The sequence below is a fragment of the Erpetoichthys calabaricus genome, chromosome 8, assembly GCF_900747795.2.
Source record: "Erpetoichthys calabaricus chromosome 8, fErpCal1.3, whole genome shotgun sequence".
NCBI classification, from domain to species: Eukaryota; Metazoa; Chordata; class Cladistia; order Polypteriformes; family Polypteridae; genus Erpetoichthys; species Erpetoichthys calabaricus.
In genome coordinates, this window is record NC_041401.2 from 134,849,978 (window position 1) to 134,875,406 (window position 25,429).

General features: G+C 36.6%; 1 protein-coding gene across 1 annotated transcript in view; it reads left to right on the plus strand.

The window, feature by feature from the left end:
* Positions 1–25,429, plus strand: part of ube2g2 (ubiquitin-conjugating enzyme E2G 2 (UBC7 homolog, yeast)) — a 148,202-nt gene that overhangs the window by 108,222 nt on the left and 14,551 nt on the right. The window contains exons 3-4 of the mRNA XM_028807495.2: positions 3,958–4,003; positions 7,337–7,455. Coding sequence (XP_028663328.1) covers positions 3,958–4,003; positions 7,337–7,455 — 165 coding nt within the window. The remainder of the gene's footprint in view (positions 1–3,957; positions 4,004–7,336; positions 7,456–25,429) is intronic.

Below are 25,429 nucleotides of genomic sequence, written 5' to 3' on the forward strand. Positions count from 1 at the left end.
CAGGTGTTTTTCTTGGAATGCGATATTCTTCTTCTGCCATGCAAAGCGCTTTTTGTTATGACCAAATAACTCAATTTTTGTCTCATCAGTTCAAAGCACTTTGTTCCAAAATGAATCTGGCTTGTCTAATTGAGCATTTGCATACAACAAGTGACTCTGTGTCATGAGTGCAGAAAAGGCTTCTTTCTTATCACCCTGCCATACAGATGTTCTTTGTGCAATTTGCGCTGATTTGTAGAACGATGTACAGATACACCATCTGCAGCAAGATGTTCTTGCAGGTCTTTGGAGGTGATCTGTGGGTTGTCTGTAACCATTCTCACAATCCTGCGCATATGCTGCTCCTGTGTTTTTCTTGGCCTGCCAGACCTGGGTTTAACAGCAACTGTGCCTGTGGCCTTCCATTTCCTGATTTCATTCCTTACAGTTGAAACTGACAGTTTTTTGTAGTCTTCCCCTAAACCATAATACTGAACAATCTTTGTTTTCAGATCTTTTGAGAGTTGCTTTGAAGATCCCATGCTGTCACTCTTCAGAGGAGAGTCAAAGGGAAGCACAACTTGCAATTGACCACCTTAAATACCTTTTCTCATTATTGGACACTCCTGTCTATGAAGCTCAAGGCTTAACGAGCTAGTCCAACCAATTTGGTGTTGCAAGTAATCAGTATTGAGCAGTTACATGCATTCAAATCATCAAAATTACAAGGGTACCCAAATTTTTGCACAGCCAGTTTTTTCACATTTGATTTAATTTCATACAACTAAATACTGCTTCACTAAAAATCTTTGTTCAGAAATCACCCCAGTACTCAGATGTTCCTAGGAAATGAAAGACATACCATTGTTACCTTTTTTTGTTGAGAGTAAATTATTATGCAGGCTGAGAGGGCTTCCCAAACTTTTTCATATGACTGTATATGTGTGTGTGTGTGTATACAGTAATCCCTCGCTATATCGCGCTTCGACTTTCGCGGCTTCACTCTATCGCGAATTTTATATGTAAGCATATTTAAATATATATCGCAGATTTTTTGCTGGTTCGCGGATTTCTGCGGACAATGGGTCTTTTAATTTCTGGTACATGCTTCCTCAGTTGGTTTGCCCAGTTGATTTCATACAAGGGACGCTATTGGCAGATGGCTGAGAAGCTACCCAACCAGAGCGCGTATTATGTATTAAATAAAACTCCTCAAATGTATTGTGAGCACGGGGGCTGTTCGCACCCCTAGAGGATATGGCCGCTCCTCAATATACGCTGAAAGATTACCTTCACATTGCTCTCTTTCTTGCTGGGCTTAGATATTACTGATTTGTCAAGCGATATGCTTCCAGCACGGTGCTTCACATACTTAAAAGCTCGAAGGGCACGTATTGATTTTTGATTGTTTGCTTTCTCGCTCTGACATTCTCTGCTCCTGATGGAGGGGGTGTGAGTAGGGGGGCTGTTCGCACCCCTAGACGATACGGACGCTCGTCTAAAAATGCTGAAAGATTACGTTCACGTTGCTCCATTCTGTGCAGCTGCTTTATCAAGCGACATGCTTCCTTCACGGTGCTTCACATACTTAAAAGCTCGAAGGGCACGTATTGATTTTTGATTGTTTGTTTTTCTCTGTCTCTCTCTCTCTCTGACATTCTCTGCTCGTAACGGAGGGGGTGTGAGCAGAGGGGCTGTTCGCACACTGACGTAGAGGATACGGACGCTCCTCTAAAAAATGCTGAAAGACTACCTTTACATTGTACCAGCGGTGCTTCGCCTTCTTAAAAGCCAAACAGCCCTATTGATTTTTTGTTTGCTTTTCTCTCTCTCTCTCTCTCTCTCTCTCTCTCTCTCTTTCTCTGACATTCCCTGCTCCTGACACGCACTCCTTTGAAGAGGAAGATATGTTTGCATTCTTTTTAATTGTGAGACGGAACTGTCATCTCTGTCTTGTCATGGAGCACAGTTTAAACTTTTGAAAAAGAGACAAATGTTTGTTTGCAGTGTTGGAATAAAGTTCCTGTCTCTCTACAACCTCCTGTGTTTCTGTGCAAATCTGTGACCCAAGCATGACAATATAAAAATAACTATATAAACATATGGTTTCTACTTTGCGGATTTTCACCTTTCGTGGGGGTTTCTGGAACGTAACCCCCGCGATTGAGGAGGGATTACTGTATATATATGTGTGTATGTATGTACGTAAAACCCAAGCACCCCTAGCCTTTGAAGCTTGATCTTGGTTTCAGTTAGCAGCTTATGTCATGAAACATTCAATGTGGTCCCTACTTTATGTGATTGTGGGCTGGTGGCACCAAATTTGGCGATCAAGTGCCTCTCACGGCTGGCTGAGATGTGTCGGTGTGTATTAATTTATTAAATACGCACAGAGTTGCACACAGGCCATGCTACTGGTTTCAAGTATTACTAACCAATGATCGCATTGGTCTGACACGAAGTGGGTTTAAAGTTTCTCTCCTGGCCAAATTGCCCATCAACTTGCATGATTGCCTCATACACCTAAGCCTTTAACAGTAGAAGAAAAATTACAGAAGAATACAAGCTATAACCACAAAAAATATCATTTCAGCCTCCACAACTTTACTAAGTACTTACTGACCTCATTTACATAACACCAATGTCACTCACACAGCCCTGGTCTTTAAAGCTTGATGTTGCTTTCGGTTGATAGCGTATGTCGTGACACATGCATCTTGACACATAGTTTTGCGATTGTAGGATGGCAGTACTGAATTTAGGATTAAAATGCCTTTCACAGCTGGCACAGACGCTCTGCAACTCCTGACAAGTATGTCTGACCAAAGATAGCATTGGTCTTACACACAGTGGACTTCCCACTTAGACTGACTGGGACTGCACTGCTTGTTTTCATGTGAGCTGCAGGCATCATCTTCCTCACCGTACATTCAGGTCACATGCTGGCAGGATGCAATACTCTGAACGATAATCATTGAACAGCAATTTCACATAGTCCTTATGCTTCCTATCCATGTGACTGAGGGTTGTTATTGTTCTTTGGTACTGGGAAAATAGTGTATCTTTTAAAGCATGTAGGAAGACCGAGCCAGAGACTCGTTGAAGATGGAGGTGAAGACTCCAGTCAGCTGGTCATCACAGGAAATGCCCAGCGAAGCCATCTGGCCTCAGCATCTTCCTGATGTTGACCCACTGCAGTGCCCTGCGTATATAGTATCATGTTCTGCGATGTTGTTGATATAATAATAATAATAATAATTCATTACATTTATATAGCACTTTTCTCAGTACTCAAAGCGCTATCCACACAGGGAGGAACCGGGAAGCGAACCCACAATCTTATCACCATGCTCCGTCAGCAGTTTGTGGCTGTCGCTAGCTATGTTAGCACGAGTAGTCAAAAACTGGCACAGAATGCATAAGTTAATTGATCATGTTCTGTAATATGATGTTTTGCAATAATCTCTTCAACACCATTCTTTTTGCTTAAAAATGTAAATCATTGCAAGAGACTTTAACAAGGAGTTTTCTTTTTAACATTATCAATTCATTATTTTGAAAATAAAATACTGTGTAAATGATGTGCTGTGTTCAGTCAAGAACAATTTTATCATTAAGCACATTAATGTTTTGGAAATATAAGTAGAAATATTTGCACAGAATAGATTACAGCTATCATAAATTAATTTGTCTACTTTCTGCCAATAAGTTTATCAAACTAATTTGTCTACAATGAGTTTCTGTCAGGTTTGAACCGATGTTAGCACTACAGAATTAGTTTATTTTGTTAAGCTATTTAAGACTTGCTTTATTGCACCACGTTTAGGTTGAGTTTTATTTAGCTTAATTTTCTTGATCCATTTTTGTTATGAAATTGCAAGGACAGTCGCATGTAAATATTTGGCTATCTCATTGCAAGCTGTTCTGGCTCTACCAGAAGTCATCAGTAAATTTATTCCTTATATTTTAATTATCCAGGTCCCATTAATGAGGAAAATTTTTTTGAATGGGAAGCCTTGATTATGTAAGTATTTTATTTATAATAGATTTTATTTCAATTCATTAACCATTTCATAGTTCACTTTTAATAGTCAGTATTTACAATTTGTTTTATTTACTGCAATCAGAGATGCTTATCATATGTAGCTATCAATAGCTGTATAATTGAAGTCTGAATCATTATAATAAATATGGCAAACCTAAATGTGACTAAATGTAGACTGGATAGTGGAAAACCCAAGCATGCATGGAAATAACATGTAAACGCTACAAATGGGTAACAACCGGGCACAAGATTAAACTCAAAGTTGTGTGTTTGAGGCAGCTGCATCAAACGCTGTGTCATCCCACAATGATTAAAAATAAACCTTGCATGTATCAATTTTTATTTTGTTTATGTATTATGAAAATTGGTTTCTATTTAATGACTTCAAATGTTTGTTAAAAGTGACCTTTTATAAAATTCTTAAAACTCCAGCTCAAGTAGTAACTACTTTATTATTTATAAACACAATATGAATGCATTAGCATGCCAGCATCAACTTTATTAAGAAAAATATACTGGACATCAGGCAACCCTTAAATAAAATGCCCAGTGACCGCTAACGTCAACCGTTTGGCCTGAGTACTCTGAAAGCAAAGGTGAATTTCTTTACATAATGTAGCACATACAGGTTTACATTTTTCTTTTCATATACCAACATTCACTTGTTTTCCAACAGATTTTAAGGCAGCTGGCAGTTGTGTATATGTTCTGTACATTGGCCAAGCATGACAGCTATACAGTGCTTCCGGAAAGTATTCACAGCGCATCACTTTTTCCACATTTTGTTATGTTACAGCCTTATTCCAAAATGGATTAAATTCATTTTTTTCTCAGAATTCTACACACAACACCCCATAATGACAACATGAAAAAAGTTTACTTGAGGTTTTTGCAAATTTATTAAAAATAAAAAACTGTGAAATCAAATGTACATAAGTGTTCACAGCCTTTGCTCAATACTTTGTCGATGCACCTTTGGCAGCAATCACAGCCTCAAGTCTTTTTGAATATGATGCCACAAGCTTGGCACACCTATCCTTGGCCAGTTTCGCCCATTCCTCTTTGCAGCACCTCTCAAGCTCCGTCAGGTTGGATGGAAGCGTCGGTGCACAGCCATTTTAAGATCTCTCCAGAGATGTTCAATCAGATTCAAGTCTGGGCTCTGGCTGGGCCACTCAAGGACATTCACAGAGTTGTCCTGAAGTCACTCCTTTGATATCTTGGCTGTGAGCTTAGGGTCGTTGTCCTGCTGAAAGATGAACCGTCGCCCCAGTCTGAGGCCAAGAGTGCTCTGGAGCAGGTTTTCATCCAGGATGTCTCTGTATATTGCTTCAGTCATCTTTCCCTTTATCCTGACTAGTCTCCCAGTTCCTGTCGCTGAAAAACATCCCCACAGCATGATGCTGCCATCACCATGCTTCACTGTAGGGATGGTATTGGCCTGGTGATGAGTGGTGCCTGGTTTCCTCCAAATGTGACGCCTGGCATTCACACCAAAGAGTTCAATCTTTTTCTCATCAGACCAGAGAATTTTCTTTCTCATGGTCTGAGAATCCTTCCAGTGCCTTTTGGCAAACTCCAGGCGGGCTGCCATGTGCCTTTTAGTAAGGAGTGGCTTCCGTCTGGCCACTCTACCATACAGGCCTGATTGGTGGATTGCTGCAGAGATGGTTATCCTTCTAGAAGGTTCTCCTCTCTCCACAGAGGACCTCTGGAGCTCTGACAGAGTGGCCATCAGGTTCTTGGTAACCTCCCTGACTAAGGCCCTTCTTTCCTGATCGCTCAGTTTAGATGGGCAGCCAGCTCTAGGAAGAGTCCTGGTGGTTTCAAACTTCTTCCACTTACGGATGATGGAGGCCACTGTGCTCATTGGGACCTTCAAAGAAGTAGAAATTTTTCTGTAACCTTCCCCAGATTTGTGCCTTGAGACAAACCTGTCTCGGAGGTCTACAGACAATTCCTTTGACTTCATACTTGGTTTGTGCTCTGACATGAACTGTCAACTGTGGGACCTTATATAGACAGGTGTGTGCCTTTCCAAATCATGTCCAATCAACTGAATTTACCACAGGTGGACTCCAATTAAGCTGCAGAAACATCTCAAGGATGATCAGGAGAAACAGGATGCACCTGAGCTCAATTTTGAGCTTCATGGCAAAGGCTGTGAATACTTATGTACATGTGCTTTCTCAATTTTTTTATTTTTAATAAATTGGCAAAAATCTCAAGTAAACTTTTTTCACGTTGTCATTATGGGGTGTTGTGTGTAGAATTCTGAGGGGAAAAATGAATTTAATCCATTTTGGAATAAGGCAGTAACATAACAAAATGTGGAAAAAGTGATGCACTGTGAATACTTTCCGGATGCACTGTATGTGCAAAACACAGAAAGAAGTTCCACCTCTATTTAAATCCAGCAACAAAATACTACTGTACTTCAGTTGAGGAGAGAATTTTGGATTCCATTTTTGTCAGTGATATATGACATTTCTGTCCTTACTGGAAAAATCTAATAATTCCGGTTATAGTAATTTTACTATCTATGAAAGAGCAAAAAGAAAAGGTAGTACACTAGTAATTTCCTTTGTGCCTGCTTTGTAGGTAAATACACAAACATCACTCACATGCAATGTAATTGGTGTACAGTTAGCACATCTTTACAGTTCATGCTAGTATTTCATGTGATGAAATACCTAAACCAAGGATTTTTGATGCATTCTTATTCAAGGCGTTAAAGGAAAAGTGTTATTCATTAGTATGCCTGTTATGTTTTTAAGTGAAAAGTTAATTATTGAAATGAGAACTCTGGATATAAATACCAGAAGTGCTCAAATTGTATGTCATGGATGTCAGTTTTGTTTTCCACCGATATGCGGCATTATATTCCCTTTTGTCATATTACTGAAAATTATCTACATTTATATGGAACAGCAGAATTTATCTGAAGAATTAAACAGTTTAGAGACAGAATTTTAAAATTAATTAACATTTTTATGGTCTTTTGAATGATTGGAAAACAAAGCATTTTTTATATCCGATTTCTAGTTTTATGTTACAAAACAAAATTCGATAGATGTATAAAATGTATAGTGCTGACAACATTAGAGTTGTGTTTATTCATTGAAATTATTTAGATGAGGTCAACATTCTTAACTGCTATGAAATTCCATGCCTACATATCTGCAATCTGTACATAAAACACTTATTCCACTCAAATGATGACAACAGTGCCTAAGTCATTAAGTGTTTATTGCTTATTGTTTGTTTGTTGTATGATTTTATATATGCCCTTATATGTGTGTTTTTATGTAGGGGTCCAGAGGATACATGTTTTGAAGGAGGGGTTTTTCCAGCAATCTTGAGTTTTCCATCAGACTATCCCCTAAGCCCACCAAAAATGAGATTTACTTGTGAAATGTTCCACCCAAACAGTAAGTATTTTCCTGCTCCAAAAAAAATCAAAAAAGAAATATTCTGTAAATTCAATAAGTATATTTGTAAGTAGGAATATTTAACTGTACTATATTTTCCATATTGAATAGCCACAAATGATTATCTCCACAGATAATAATGTAATAGTAATTTATTTTTGTTTTTCCACTTTCACAATGTAATTGTGAAATCATGAGACACAATCAACACTTACCAAGAACTGCAGTAACTGTTCACATAGTTTTAACGTTTCACCTGTTTACTTCTCTGGCTCATTATTGTTAGCCAAACCACAGAAAAAGAATTGCTGAAAGGCATTTGTTTATAAATTTAAAGTTACTTATATTTGGTTATAATAGTGAGTATCAAATGTACTAGTTGAGTCTATAATGAATGGCCACCTTTCTAGGATTTTCAGACTTGACTTTTCTGTTGGGAATGGCCCATAACCCTCTACATACTGTTCTGAGGTTAGAAGTATTTGACAAAAGACATGTTGAGTGGAAACCAAAATAACAAGTCCAAAGTAACTATAGTTCAACAGTCAGTTATTTAACAGCTGAGTTGAGCAGTGATGCTAAAAGAACATGTCAGAACACATGCCTTATTCTGAATTAGTTATAGCAGACAGTAAACTGACTGAGTTTCACTCTAGTCAACTACAAGGAAACAATAGCTGTAGTTGGCTAAGAAACAAAAAAGTTGACATTGGTGTTTTTTGTAAAAAGTGCCTTATCTGATCAAACTTGCTTCCTGATAATTGTCAAAAATAGAAGCTTGTTGTGGCAGTATGGGTTAGGTGCACACATTGGATTGTGTGGCATGAGTCTTGCCAATTAGGTTCATCTATATATGGCAAGTGTGTACTTATCTGTAAGTGGCCTTAATCATAAGAATAAGTCTCCATCAGTAAAGACTCCGGATGTCTGGGAATCATTCCAGTTGCACGAATGTAAATTCACTGTAATACATTCATATCCTTTCTTACCAGGTACAGGCTGTTTAAAACGATAAGTAGTAAGATCAAAGGGACACATTAATGTCAACATTATTCAGTAACTAGCTGTAGTAACAGTGTTCAGTTCATGTCCTCAAAGTATTCAGGCTGTTCTGACAGCAGTTTTGGGTTGGAGGTGGTGGACAGGACACAGCTATTATATATAGGCATAGCTAATAAAATGGTGATTCCATGTGTATTGTTTTATTTTTATTTTCAGAATTATGCTACAGTATATTTGCAAATATATTTAACACTGTGCTTGTAAATGGAAGTGACATGTCTAAGAATATATTGAATTTTTGTAAATCAGATATGTTTACCTTGGTTTGAGTGGTCCAGTTTCTGTTCTGTTCAGAGTAGAAATTCAACTTTAAAGTTTTCAATAAATTGAGATGGTACTTAGATTTATACTGGGGTAGAAAAAAGTATACAGCAATGTATAATAAAAATCAAGTTTATCATTTGTAATTGCAAAGAGTGTAGTGTAAAGTAGTTTGTTATCCCACAATAAACACTTAAGCAAACAGGAGCAGTGATCAATTACATAGTGACCTTTCCAGACAAACTACTGTACAAAGTTCTGTAGCAAAGACTGGAGAAACTCTCCATCACTGCTATTACTTCTAAAGCAGGGGTCTCAAACTCAAATTGGCTTTGGGCCACTGCTGGTATTGTCATGTCATACAAGGGCCACATTAATGTTCATGTACAACAAGAGATAGCAATATTCTTCAAATCTATTTTTATTTCCATTACATAGTTTTTCAAAAAACAAACTGGTTTTAAATGTGCAATTATTTTTTTCATTTAATTAACTTAAATAAATTAATAAAACTTTGCATTAACCTAACACATGCAATACCTGAATTCATTTGAAACTTATATTCCGTTTCTGTCCAAAAACCTGGCAGCGTTTCTGCTCACACAGCCTTGCCACATTTGCCCTAATGTAGTTTACAGTGGAAACTCTGAGTACAGCTTCAAGATTAGCATCAGTAAACCTACACCTTTACTTACATTTATTAAAGTTCGTAGTTGAGAAACGTTTCTCACACAGATATGTGCTTCCAAAAAGGCACATTTACCTGACTGAAAACTTTGGACAGCTGTGGAAAGGATGGAGGTATTTCTCTCAGAAACTGTCCAGTCAAGTCTGCTTTTCCCTGTGCCTCTCTGAACTTAGATTTTAGCTCACTATTGCACTGCAAGTCACTAAGTTCCATTTAGAATAAACTTGGAACACTCTCAGCTGAAAAGGGGTCTGCAGACAGCTGGAAGGTGTTGCAGTGTGACCTAAAGTCAGGAAAAACAGTGATCAAATTCCTGCAGTAGGTTTTCAATAGCAGATGTATATGTATCACTCCTGAATGATGTGCCATCCTACACAAGAGATCTATATGTTGGGAAATTAGTGAGATTTTTGGCAGAAAGCTGTGTTTTCCATAATTTCAATTTTGTGGTGAAGGCTTTCACATTTTCATAAGCTGCTGTGATGAGCTGATCAGGACCCTGGAGCTTCAAGTTAAGTATGTTCAGCTCCTGTGTAATGTTCTCTAAGAAAGCAAGGTCCATGACCCATTGTGGATCTTCCAACTCAGGAACATCCATTCTGCCATCTGTAATGAAATTTTTCACCTCTGTTCTCATCACAAAAAATCTCTTCAGGATATTTCCCCTGTTGAGCCAGTGCACTTCAATACTAACTCAATATCGTCTGAAACGGCTCTGAACTGGCGATACTGTAAACCAACGCTACCAGTCCATTTTGTTTGCCTGTCATGAACGGGCTCCATCTGTGGTAATGCCTACCAGTTTGTTCCATGGCAAACCAGCACGCTCAATTGCGTCACACAGAATCTGATATATATCATTGCCTGTGGTACGGCTGTGCATTGGACATAAACTTAGCAATTTGCTAGTTGAGCAGTGTCAGTTTTGTCGGTGCTTTCGTCAAGCGCAATTGAATATGCAGTAAAATTTTAGCTTTCTCGCATAACTGATCATAAATTTAATTTGATAACTTGTCTGTTTGCTCCGCCACGGTGTTTGCTGATAAGGAAATATTACAATATATCAGTGACTTTTAACATACAGTCCTTAAGAAACTGCCCTTTGGTGAACAGCTTTCCTGCCTTAGCGATTAACTCACTTACATTATAACTTGTTTCCACCGCACCATCAACATCGTTCTTTGCTTTACGAAAAAGACTTTGCTGTAATTTCAGGCCTTTGCGTAGCTGTATGGCTAGTTTTCCCCTCTCTTCTCCCTGATACGTATCATACTGTTCTCCGTGTTTAGTTAAGTAATGACGTTTGAGATTATATTCCTTCAAAACAGCGACTTTTTTTTTTTTTTTTTGCAAATAAGACAGGTGACATTCCCACTGAATTCCACAAAAAATACTGTAATGTCCATCTTTATTGAAATTGTCTGTATTGGGCATCCACCTCCCTTTTTGGTTTGGAAAGAGACATCTTTTTTATTGACAACCAAGCAAATGAATTCCAAAAAAAATTAACTTGCTTTCATTTTATCAAAAACTACACATTTGCAGCAAATGACAGAACTGAAATATTTACATTAATTTGAAATATTTTTTAAGTTAAAATTATTTTTAAACTAGTTTGGACTTATATGAGTGAAAGAAGGAATTTGGCGAAAATAGTTGCATAAATTTACCGTTTGTGGGGCAGATTGCATTATTTTGTTGACGTCATATATGGGCCGGTGGGAAGGAGATGGGAGACCGGAAATGGCCCGTAGGCGGGAGTTTGAGACCCCTGTTCTAAATGATTGGCTTGCTCATCAGGAAGAAAAAAAAAAACATATAATGGCATGGCTCAATTCTGACAAGTGTCGTTTTTTTCTAAACTATATGCAAAGTAATATTACTTCTTCTTCCCCTTTCGGCCACTCCCGTTAGGGGTTGCCACAGTGGAACATCATCTTCCATATCTTTCTGTCCTCTGCATCTTGTTCTGTTACACCCATCACCTGCATACCCTCTCTCACCACACCCATAAACCTTCTCTTAGGCCTTCCTCTTTTTCTCTTGCCTCTATCCTTAGCATCCTTCTCCCAATACACTCAGCATCTCTCCTCTGCACATGTCCAAACCAATGCAATCTCGCCTCTCTGACTGTCTCCCAACCGTCCAACCTGAGCTGACCCTCTAATGTACTCATTTCTAATCCTATCCATACTCGACACACCCAATGAAAATCTTAGCATCTTTAACTCTGCCACCTCCAGCTCTGTCTCCTGCTTTCTGGTCAGTGCCACCGTCTCCAACCCATATAACATAGCTGGTCTCACTACTGTCCTGTAGACCTTCCCTTTCACTCTTGCTGATATCTGTCTGTCACAAATCACTCCTGATGCTTCTCTCCACCCTGCTGGTGGTGAATGAGTGTTTGGTGTAGTTATAAAAATACATCACGCATAGTGGTTTCTGCCTTATTTTTGGAAATATTTTCTTTGTACATATAAATTTGAATATCTCCTAGTAATAGTACTGTATAGTTTTGGTTGAGGTATTTATATGAATTGGGTTTGTGGTGAATTTGTAGTCTTTTTTTATATATAAACTGATATTTTTTTTTTCTTTAAAAATATTTTTTCTGTATTTAGTATTATTGGAAGAATTGTGTTTTCCTGTAGTATCTTTCTTTCTGCATTTTTATTTAAGAAGAAAATTTTCCTGTACTTGGAGCATTTCATCTCTGTGTTTTGTGTGTCAGTTGCAGTGATGACTGTGTAAGAAAACCTGCCTTATACAACTTTACGTGCACCTATAAATAAAAACCCACTTTTGTTTTTCAGTACAATCATTTTGTGTTGTGTCTCCCTGTCTAACACCTCTCATTTCTGATCCTGAACTATATAACGCACAGTGTGTAGTCTGATGCCACCTTTTCCACTACATAGGCTGTTTATTTAGAAAAATTTTAATATCAATGCAGTAGCTGTATTCCTTAATCTTGGTCTTTAATTTTACAAGTCTGCTGTTCGATTTATTGTACGACCATCCTGTTTCGCCATTTAGGAAAAGCAAAGAAAAGAGTACAGGGTCGGCATGTTGCAATGTATTTGACATACATGACGAATCATGCTTTGCCTTTGGAGATACATGAATATCTACTCTGTCTTTGATCTCTCCGTTTTTCTAAAGTACTATCGCTAACAATTCCTGACATCTGGGTTTATTATAAATGCGACTGTGATTTTAGGGATTTATAAAGACATCCAAGATAATTTCTTTGTCCGTGTTTTGCTAATAACTGTCGTGTAAAGTGTGATAATTTTGGACATATGGATTTGTATCCATTATTGGCTGTATAATTTCTATTACTCGTATCGTTTAACTCTTTTGATTCTATGTTGCATCGCTTCTCCATGATCATAAATATACATCTGACCAAATTGTTTTTTTCAAAATTAAACTTGTCATAGCTGTAATTGTTGCGGGATCACAGATTTGTCATAGTGTATGGCACTTTTCCCTGATGGCAACACGAATTACACGATCTGTAAGTCTCCGACGTAAACTGTACAGCCTTACAATATCTGCATACTTCCAACATATCACCTATGTCCATATATTCAATCTCTTTTTGCTGTTCCGTTATTTCACCTAGTAATAATTTCCGTTTGTTTGCGTGAATGCGATCTGTACTCTCTGTTGTTTGACACCTTCGAATTGTAATACTGTCATATTTTTTAACATGCTCTGTGTGTGTATTGCGCCAAGGTTTGTTTTGAGCATTTCGAATTCCACTACTGTCATAGTCTGTAACCTGCTCTGCATGTGTATGTTTGGATGTGCCTTTGTCTTTTTTTTCTGACCCCCGTTATTTCACCTAGTAATAATTTCTGTTCGTTTGCGCGAATGCAATCTGTACTCTTTGTTGTTTGACACCCTCGAATTGTAGTACTGCTGCCATATTTTTTTAACTTGCTCTGCGTGTGTATCGTGCCAAGGTTTGTTTTGAGCCTTTCAAATTCCACTGCTGTCATAATCTGTAACCTGCTCTGCATGTGCATGTTTGGACCTGCCTTTGTCTTTTATTTCTGAGCCCGTTTGGACCTGCAAGGTTTTCAATTCCACTTGTTCTGGGCTGATTATTACTTTCCTTGCCTAGGTCATTGTCTCACGGGAACATGCTTCCAACGGATGTCAGTATGACGTGTCGCGGGAAGTGAAAGTGTCTGTGCCTCTCTGAAGTGTCTCTCTTCCAGATCACGTCTTGTCGCAAGATTAACCCCCAGAAATGCAAACTCTAGATACCCTAAAATTTAAAAAATGGTGATGTTATAGAAACAAAAAATATGGTGAACATATGACTGAAAATGGAGCAGTGTCCTGGACATGAAAAAAAAAGATGTGATCATATTATAAAGTGGAAAATAGAAAGTTCGGTGAAGCTCAAGGAAGATGTAAAGCTCACTGGGTAGCAAGTGTTGTTTTTTCTGTTGACTGCTTGCACTCTTAGATCTTATCAGCTCTCATCTTAGTTATCCAATCTGCACCACCGACCTCCTGCTGTGAAGCATCTCATAGTACTCTAAAAACAAATAATAAGTGGTAGTGGGAGGGTGTCAGAAGTTGTTAGCATGAGGTATTGAGGGTTGACCTGTGGAGTTTTGAGAGCCACTACCAAAGGGTGAAAGGAGCAATAACAGCTGTGTGGCACTTCCAAACTGCTGCACAGGAGGAGGACTGAACGGTACAATACTAGCTGTGCGATAGTTCAAAAGTGCCACATGGCACCCTGGAAAAAGTTTAGATGGAACATAGCTAATTACCCATTCAAAAGAACATACTTTCCTGTAAATTTGTATTTTTGAACTATGACAGGAGTATTTTAGTCATGGATAATTGTGTATAGCCTGTTCAAGAGTAAGCAGCCCCAGTGACTTAATAATATTATTATCAATTATTATTTGACTAACGCCTTTACCCAAAGTGACTTGCAACATTTGAAAATTGTTTGCATTTCTTTTGTTTTTCCAATTGGAGCACAGGCAGGTGAAGTGACTTGCTTACAGTCAGACAATGGCAGGATTTGAACCCATCATCTCCTAGTTTGAAGCCCTGGGCCCAAAGACTTAACCACTACAATATACTGTCAATCTGTCAATAATATTAGTCCTTGGTTTAAAAAAACAAAGAAAAAAATCTACTAATATTGTGTACATTGGGATTAATAAAGTATCTATCTATCTATCTATCTATCTATCTATCTATCTATCTATCTATCTATCTATCTATCTATCTATCTATCTATCTATCTATCTATCTATCTATCTATCTATCTATCTATCTATCTATCTACAGAAATGGACATAGTTATGTAGTACTTTTAATACACCAACCCAACTGACAGCACTATAACAGAGGCTTATTGTTAGTTTCACATAATACAAAAAGCAGTATTTTTCTTTTTTTTTTACATTGCACACATCATGGAAATTTGAAGAAAAGAAGGTGCAATTGGGGGTTTATATAAGCTGTTTACTGAGGGAAGCTTATTGGTTCTTTTTCTGGATTTCATATTGGCCTACGTTGCAAAAGTGCCACTGTACAGTAGGTGGCTTAGGAGAGCCTAGGAAATATCTTTTGACTATTTCTTCCAAAAGGAAATTCCGTTCTGTCAACATAGTAAGACCACATCATTTACCATTTCAAGAGGAAGAAAAGTGAGATGTGATCCGAGACCGAATTTCAGCACCAGATCATTGAGAGGAGTGTTGTGGAATTCTGTAGAGCTTTGTAACAATATGCTGCAGGTGGTTCCTTGTATATAGTTATGGTGGGGGAATTACCCATGTTTGGACATGCAGAGGCTGCTTACTATGTTCATCTTCCTCCTCTAAAAGGATGTTGTTGAATTGAAAATGATTTTATTTAATCATTTGTAAAATTAGCTTAGTATAAGAGTTCAACTTCTTCAGGCAACGTTCATGATTTAAAGAATGTGGGAAACATTACCAAATTGTTCTTGGATTACTGTAGGAGTCAAATTCTTTAACTTAAATTGTATATTTGCCTTAGTCTGTTTAAACATTAAGGATATATAATTTTTTCTGACTGTTACGTACTGTATGTACGTATGAATATTATGTACATTGATATGGTGAATGAGATAAAATTTACAAATGTAACCTAGATACATAATCCTTGAGCAGAATATCATATGTTTATCTTTTCCCTCCTTTTTTGCATGTATTCTCAACTTGGACTGTGGATTTTTTTTTAAGTATACAACGTGTCATACTAGTGCTGGAATGCTTATCTGGTACATTTGAAGTAATTTGTACTATCTGGAAACCCACCAGAAATGCAGCTACAGTGACAAAGTGCCTTCTTAAAATAGGAGTGCCTTTGTGAAGAAAGTGAGAGCAATAACTTAGGGTTTGAAAAGTTGCCACAGGCGTTTCTTTTTTACTATTATGCAGTATTTAATAACTCAAAGACAATTAATTCTTGATTTTACCATGTGTTTGTGTGCATAAAGACAAGAACTTCCCTTTTAAATAGGTTCTCATTTGCTATCTTCAGTGAAAATATCCAAATACAAAGACTACTTTGACTGTCACTGCCCTGCCTGGTACACTACTGTATATAAGAGTAACTTCTGTTATTTTCTCAGAACAATCAAACATTTTACCTATATGACCTACAGTATATGTAAGACCTATATGTTTATAGCAGGATAGCAATCAAACCAACGTTATTCAAGTTTCTCTGCCTACAATGTGTTGTTCTACAATTGACATTGATTAATACTTTTAATTCATAATAACTGTTTTTCTTTTGCTTGTAGAGCTTTGTTTCAACAAATGCAGAGATCTTTGACCAGTTAGGACTGGAGAAAACAAATCATCCAATGTAAATTGTAAACTATGTAACAGACTGTGAAGAGCAATATCTGTCCTGATTTCTTGGTTCCCTTGTTTCGGATTCATTTTATTAGTGTTTTGTTTATAAATCCACTATAAATCAACCTTCAAGCACTTATCTCAGCTGGCAGTTTGCCTGTTTCATATCATGCTCTTTTGTCACTGTGATATTTTGAAAATCTAAGGAAACCATACTTTCAGCTTAAGTATGGACAGGACATTCAGTAAAACAATGTTTGGAGCACTGCTGCAAATTCAAATATGTCATCTGTTGGAATGTACAAGGAATGCATTTTGTTATTCAGGTACCAGTAAATTTATTTGCTTCAATATTACAACAGGTGGTGCACTGCAAAATTAACACTGTAGCATTAATTTCTATATGCAAAAAATACACAGTTAAAAATGCTAATGCTTGTTCTCAAAGTATGATGATGCTTTGGAACTAAAAATATTGCAGTACTGTACTTTTTTGCCTCCAAATTACAATATTCAATAAAAATAAAATATATTATTCAAATGTTCTTGATTCTACATTGATTAAGAATTTTGTAAAAATATTGCAATAATGTAATAGTCTTAAATATTTCAAGTTGCTGTATACACAGAGAGGTTATTTAGAAGGTTCAATGACCTAGTAACTTTTTGCAATACCAAATTCAGGGCTCACTTAAGAAAAATATTTCATAGAATGTTAGGCTTTAGGAAATAGTTGAAATTATTCTGGGAGTATAAAAAAGGTTCTGATTTACTGTCATTTAATTATTGTGTAAGCGGACAACACTGAATCATGCAGCAGACTTGTTCTGTGTTATCTGTTCTATACTTAAGCATGGGAAAGGTGCTATATAAATAAAATGAATTATTTTATTATTATTACTTTGGTTTCATGAAAAAGGTTCACCAAATACACATTTGTAACATGTAACTTGATTATACAACTTTAAGCTGTGTAAGGATCATGGTAATTGTGGTATCTGTGGTAACCTTAATATGACCCCTAACAAGTATTACACTAGAGTGCATTTAATCTTGTGTGAGGTATAATAAAAGTGTGACAGTATATTTTTGTAGAAGAAAAATAGGTGGAGTCAGATGTAGGCAGGGTTTCATAGGTACAGTAACAGAGTTGTTGTGATATTTAATGCTTTTGAATGTTGTTGAATATCTCTCCAAGGCTGTTGACAAGGGGACTATTGCCTGGTTTGTGATTTGGAAAGATTAGGTACTGGATAATTTGACATTCTAAAATAAGCAGTTTGGCTTTGTTAGAGTTTACTTGGAAGTTGGTAGATATCAGTGGATAGATGTCAGCAAGGCAGAAACTGAGCTTGACTATATTCTTTGCACATCTAGGGGAGAAATAAAACAAATTGGAAGTGATTACTATTTTCTTTGCTTTAGCATTTTAATTAGTTAATCTACATAGCAGAAGTGGCAGCATATGGTGTGCTCTTTGCTCATATGGTGTACTTTGTTTTCTTTTTTCTTGCAAATTTATCAATGCTATTTTATTTTAATATAATTTTTTTTTATCCTATTGCATTTAGATGTTTTTTATTTTTGTGTTTTCTGCTAAACAACTATTTTTTTCCTGATTGACAGTAATGCCTCCATGTTCACCTAATGTTTTGCTTAGTGTCCCATTTTTAATTTGCCCCTAATTTCTGATAAATGTTAAAAAAAAAAAAATAAAAAAAAACCAAAGTAGACATCAGGTTTAACCTAATTATAATTGCTTAATTATACTTTGTATGTTTACTTTTATTATAGGCCAAATAAATTGATTAAAGTGTATTCATTTTATTGTTCATATGTAAAACCTATAGTTTTATCTTAAACCTGACAAAAATAATATTCAGCTGTATAATGGTTACATCATTACGTGTAATTGCTTTATTGACAAATGCCAAATAAACAAGCCAATTGACTGTAAATGCCCTTGCTCAGTTAACATTCAGATGTTCTGTATGTAGTTTATTGAGAAGTTTCCTCATAGTTGGGTTATACAAAGTTAGTTGTTGCAGACTGTGGTTTTTTTTTTTTTTTTAATATATAAATTTACCAAGTACTGTAGAGCATGAACCTGCCTGGTATTTTAGAAAATCAGTATGCCTCCTAATAACAAATAGTGTTGTAACCGGTTTTCTGAGATTTCTTAGATAAGGAAAGAAGTTACGAGGTAAGCTTGTTTTTTCACTAATCATGGCGCCAGCAAGTGGCAACATGCTGCATGTTGATTAGAAAATGCAAGTAAGGCTCTCATTGTACACTGTATGTGTGACAATAATAAGCCTGTAAACCAATACGTCTATCACAATTAAATCTGAATTGGAGTAATATGCAAAATAGTAATATTTAGTACTTAGTCTCCTGAACACTATACTGCTAAAAATAAAGAATATAATACTCACTTCTATTGATATGACTGTGATTGTTGATAATAAAAATCTCAGTTATAAACATTAGATATAACTAGGGGGCTTACTTTGCTTGCCAACCCCTGTGCGGGCCACACGCACTAGTCATTTCCTGGATCTGCCGCTTGCGACGAATTGTGCTGTGCTTTTGGATAAACACAAATATCAACTCTGTCTTTGATATGTCCGTCTTTCGAAAGTATTATCGCTGACAGTTCATCACATGTTGGTTTATTGTATATGCGAGCGTGATCTTTCATACTCATATAGAAATCCAAGAAAACTTCTTTGTCAGTGTTTATCAGATAAATTTCATGTAAACTGCGATACTTTTGGATGTATGAATTTACATCCATTATTGGCTGTAGAATTTCTAATACATCCGATCGTTTAACTCTTTCGATTCTATGTTGCATCGCTTCTCCGTGATCATAAATATAAACCTGACCAAATTGTGGTTTCTTTGAAATTAAACTTGTAGATAGATAGATAGATAGATAGATAGATAGATAGATAGATAGTAGCTTTAATTGTTGTGGGACTACAGATTCTCATATCGTATGGTCCTTAATCGTGTAAATCTGCGTTTTGAGCATTGAATGTTGCGAACGCAAACAGATTATTGTAGATTTGGATATTTTGCCTGTAGTGTTTGTGGATTTCACTTTCACCAAATAACAAATCTTTTATTTCTCACGGATATGCATCTTCATTGAGAAGAAACAGTACTTTTCCCTGATGGCAACACGAATTAGACGATCTACAAGTCTCCAATTTAAACTTTAAAGCCAAACAATATCTACATACACCTATCTATCATATCACCTATCTCCATATATTCAATCTAATAATTTCCATTTGTTAGCGCTAATGCAATCTTTACAATCAGTTTTTTGAGACTGTTGAATTTTAGTACTTTCATAATCTCTAACCTACTCTGCATGTGTATCGTGCCAACGTTTTTGAACCTCTTTACGACATTCTACTTTGTCTTCTACTCTTTGTCTTTTATTTCCACCCCTGCATGGACCTGTTTAGGTTTTCAACTCCACTTGGTCCGGACTGATTTTAACTTTCCTTATTTTCCAAATTTGCTCTTAGATTATTATTGTTCTTTTTTTAATTCTTTTCTCTCCAACGCTTTTGGGTCTCTTTTCGACGTGCTGCCCTTTCTTCTTCACTTAGTCCTTGACGTTTCCTATAGAACATATAAAATTATTGTCCAGAAAAGGACTGCATCGAAGGAAACGAATAGATTGTATGTCTTGTATTAAAATGAGGAAAACGTAAAAGTTTATAAGAGCTGAGAGCACAGGAGCTGTGTCTGACAATAGCATTCACACGAATGAGTGGTGAGTGGACAGTGGGCGTGGTTAAATCTCTTGGCACAAAGTCTTGTCTTGCGGGAATTTAAATTATCTCTCTGAAAATGTCTCCCCTCGTCCCAGAATTTTTTTATATAATAGAGAGACATAATAGTGTATGTAAATTGTATGAAATGAAATAACATCACTTAATATTTAACTGGAAAAAAATAGCTTAAGTGAAGAGATTTGTCCTTTTCTCACACACCTCTTTATAGTTCTAGCATATTATAATGTTTAAAAGCAATTACCAAAATTTTCTGGTATATATTTAATATGAAGTTCAAGATTTTTAGCCTTAGTGCGTAATAAATGAAGCAGGACTTGGCTGATATTGTCCATTTATTGGCATTTATTGTTAGGTTTACATCTTTTTAAAGTTTTATATTTTTTTTCCAAAGGTGATATTTACTTTTGTTATTTTTCCTTGCCAAGTACTATTTACTTCTTTATATATCAGAAACCATTTGATTATTCATTCCTTGTCAAGGTAAAATTCCAAGCACTCAGCTTTTTCTTTTTAGATATTATATATTAATTTTTCTTAGCGATACTCCAAATGTAAGCTTTTTCAGACAGATTTATAGCCTCAAAAATGAGTATACTGTATGTTGGTTGTATTAAGTAAGGGGTTGTGATATTAGTCATTACTTGCTTACTTTAAATAGTTAAAGTACTTAATGATTAGTTAGTGGTGTTTTCTAGTTTAATTATACAGATTATTACTTCATAAATTCCTTCAACAGTCCATTGCATTTCAGCAGCTGCTTAAAGAAAAAAAAACAAAACTTAAAAGTCCATTTTACACAACCAAAACTAAGTTATGCAATTTTTTGTACAAAATAGTAATTGTTTAAATATCTGCTTTTGGAAACCCAGACATACCCACATAGCAAGTTTTTATGTATACCCCAAAATTTAAGTTGTTCACACAACTCTATATAAATATCAAAAGGTCAGAAAAATGTAGTCCACCTGTGAATGTATTTGAATTTTTTTTTAAATAATCTTTATGGTGAGCTTATGTAATTTGCAGCATTTGCTTTGCAACCCATTAACTGATTATGTTTGCAGCAAGCAAAGCATTTCTGTTTGTGAGAGCTAACAGAACATGGCCTTAACAATTATTTCATAATTATTGAAGATGCCCACATTAAGAAGACAAAGCAGCAGGTATTGGCAGACATTAGACCTGCTGGTAATGATAGAGGTAGCTAGCACATTCCAAACTGTTAACTTTTTTTTTTTTTAACCTAATGATGGTGCTATTTGATATGTGCTGGTAGTAATTACAGTATCTCTAGAGTGCATCTTCTGTACAGCCTTCAATTTATCATTGCTTAACATTTGTAATGTCTGTGTTTGACTTTAGAAAAAGTTACAAGGGATTGATAATAAACTGTTTACAAAGTAATAGTCTTTTGATGTATGCCATCCAGATGAGAGGATGGCTTTGTAGTATGTCTGCAAAATATTATCAGGTTAGTCCTTTGGGTATATAAGTGGCCATACATGTGGTTACTTTTGAAGTGAACAGATGTGGCTGCTAAGTAATACAGATTTTAAACTGTCCAAGAAATCAAATTTACAGGTTGACTTAATCTGAAATTTTAACATGTAAACAGAAGTATAGTTTACATTACATTTTTGTAACAATTTTCAGTGTGACAATAATCATTTGGCTTGTCTCCCTCTAACCAGACACATATTCAATGACATCCTTTGTATCAATCAGCCCTGCCTTTGTACAAATATATACAATTTGATTAAATATAGACAGACTGATGTACAGAAAATAAATGTCATGTTGAGGTATGTAGCCTTCAGGCAGCTTTGGCAGAACTACAAAAGTTAAGCCAGGGCACTGGCAAAATCCAAATATTTCTTTATAAAGATGAGTGACTCTTGTACACACATGTATGGGAATAAATAGCAAACATTTATCCATTTTTGAACCTGCTTAATCAAATACTGGGCCCGGTGTGGGGGCCTACAAAATTTATCCTAGCCCTGCAAAAGAAAAATAACATAATAGTCTCCAGTTCTTTCAGTACAAAATTGGCAGCTTGGAGCGTAGATTACTGTTGTTAACGTATAACAGTGTGCTTGCTCAACTCTTTCTCCATGCCTCTGTACTTATACACTATCCTTCCTCCTTTGTCCAGGAGAGTTAAGATTGGACAAAATTGTGTCAACAAAATATTAAAAAGTAATTGTGTGTCAGGCTCCTTTAGGTGCTGTGAACTAGAGTATATACAGTAACTGGAGCATGTCCCCTATAATCAATGTAGTGTATACAACCCTCTTCGACTTTGCTGTGCTATTTTATACTTCTATTAAAATGTATAAAGAATATGTTGGCCTGTTACCACAATATAATTTGAGGGTATTTTTTGTTTTTTGAATAAGAAATATGTATCATCATTTCCTTATTCTTTGTAGTTTGATTTCAATTAGTTAATTCTAATTAATAGTTTAACTCTTTATTTCTTTGTTTCTTTCATTTTTGTTGCCAGCACTTTTTAAAATATCTGTTCATATTTATTTCAGTGATTTTTTTTTTTTGTTTGTTTGTTTATCCTTTACCTGCATATACTACACTTATCTATGTTTTTATTCACTAGTCACTTCCGCATCCTTCCTCAAATCTTTTTTGGCACTGTCATTGTGCTTTTATGTTCTCTCTGACATTATTCCAAAGAAACCTTGATTTATTTAAAAAAAAAAAAAAAAAAAAAAAAACAAGCAAATGTTAAACAACAGAGCATCCAATCTAGCTGGGTAGACATTCTTTGCTCAGAATGACATTTTGCATATCCAGTCATTTTTTTTTACTTTACTAGTTATGCTCTAGCATCCATCCATCCATCCAATTTCCAACCCGCTGAATCCGAACACAGGGTCACGGGGGTCTGCTGGAGCCAATCCCAGCCAACACAGGGCACAAGGCAGGAAACAATCCTGGGCAGGGTGCCAACCCACCGCAGGACACACACAAACACACCCACACACCAAGCACACACTAGGGCCAATTTAGAATCGCCAATCCACCTAACCTGCATGTCTTTGGAATGTGGGAGGAAACCGGAGCGCCCGGAGGAAACCCACGCAGACACGGGGAGAACATGCAAACTCCACGCAGGGAGGACCCGGGAATCGAACCCAGGTCCCCAGATCTCCCAACTGCGAGGCAGCAGCGCTACCCACTGCGCCACCGTGCCGCCCATTATGCTCTAGCAGTTAGACTGAATTAAAGGAAAAAGGAATGCATTGTGTGTTTGTGGACTTAGAGAAAAAAGCACATGATAGAGTGCCAAGAGAGGAGTTATGGTACTGTGTGAGGAAGTTGGGAGTAGCAGAAAAGTATGTGAGGGTGGTACAGGATATGCACAGTTAAGGTCATAATTATTAGGCCCCTATGAGAAATGTGACATTTTCCTACATTTATTTTAAAATCGTTTTTTAAACTTTACAAAGTAAAACATTTATCAATATAAAAACCTCCAATTTGTACAATTTCTATTTAAAAAGCAACTTCCATCTTGCTGTATAACAACTTTATTGAAATTTGAAGTGGTCAAAATTATTAGCCCCATATGAATTTGTCAGAAAGCATTGTAATAAAGCTGAATGTTCTGGTGTCAAACCATACCTGAATCCCAAATGACTTGATTGGCACAATCAATTAGCACCACACTCCAATAAATGGACTCAAATAAGCAGAACTAGTGGTACTTAAAGGCAAGATTGAGAGACATCATTCTTCTATTCTTTGTAAAAAGTATTTCATCATGCCAAAAACCAATTAAATAAGCATGGACCTCAGAGAAAAGATAATGGATACTATTCTTAAAGGATGGCTATACTGCCATTTCCAAGCATTTCGCTGTGTCCAGAACAGCTGTATGTTACATCACTGCAAAAATACAAAGTGACCAATTCTGTCAGAAACAAACCTGGGAGTGGTTGCAAGTGCAAGATTTAAAAGACTTTAGACAGGATAATAATTACAAATGCCAACAAGAACCCCAGGATCACTGCAAAGGCCATTGTCACCACATTGGCCTCTTCTGGACTTTAAGTCTGAAAAAAAACTATTGTGAGAGTGCTTCATCATGGACAAAGGAAAACTCCATTGCTCACACAGCAGCATATCAAAGCCTAACTGAAGTTTGTTCTTGACCATTTGAAACATGGGGATCAATTTTGGAAGTCTTTTCTTTGGTCTGATTAGACAAAACTGGAGCTGTTTGGGCATATGGATACACCTTTTGTTTGGCAAAGGGAGGGAGAGGCTTTCCACCCTGAAGTCATAATTCCCACAATTAAACATGGTGGTGGGAACATAATGCTGTGGGGCTGTTCTGCTGCTTTAGGCACAGGAAACCTTGTTCGTGTACATGGCATAATGAAGAAAGAAGATTACGTTGACATTTTAAAGAATAATTTGAAGATATCTGCTGCCAGTCTGGCTTTAGGTCAGCGGTTCTCAAACTGTGGGACGCGAAGTAACAAAAAAGGGGGAGCGAATGTTGCCATATGTGGCGTAATTTCGCTATTCGTAGGGAAATTTTAAACTTGTAGCGGTGTATTGGCAGCAAAAAATATAGGAATAAATTTTATTAGGGTTTCAAAAAAACGTTAGGGGGGGCGCGATTAAAACTGTTATGAAAACTCGGGTCGCAAATACTTAAAGGTTGAGAAATGCTGCTTTAGGTCATGGCTGGATCTTTCAGCAAGATAAAGACCCAAAGCATAATCACAGTGGGTCCAGAACTTTGAGGAACATCAAAATCTAGGTTTTGGAGTGGGCGGGCAGAGTGGTGGCTCTGAGGCTAGGGATCTGCACTGGCAATCGGAAGGTTGCCGGTTTGAATCCCGTAAATGCCAATAGGGACTCTGCTCTGTTGGGCCCTTGAGCAAGGCCCTTAACCTGCAATTTCTGAGCGCTTTGAGTAGTGAGAAAAGTGATATATAAATGCAAAGAATTATTAAAGAATTATCCTATTGTGAATCTTTTTCGAGAGCTCAAGTTTAAGGTCCAGGCTCAAAAACCATCTAATTTACATGAGCTACAGACAAACCTTGTGAAAGACTAAAGTAAGAGGTTGCTATCAGTTATTAGTCAGAAGGGGTACACTAATCCTTATATTGTTTCACTTTTGTCTGTGCTGTGCTCGATATGAATAATGGTTGCCACAACTACTATATCCCTCCACAACAATAGTGAGGAATCAGTGTGCCTGGCAGAGTTTTGGTCTTAGGCTTATCTTCAAGTCTTCAGTT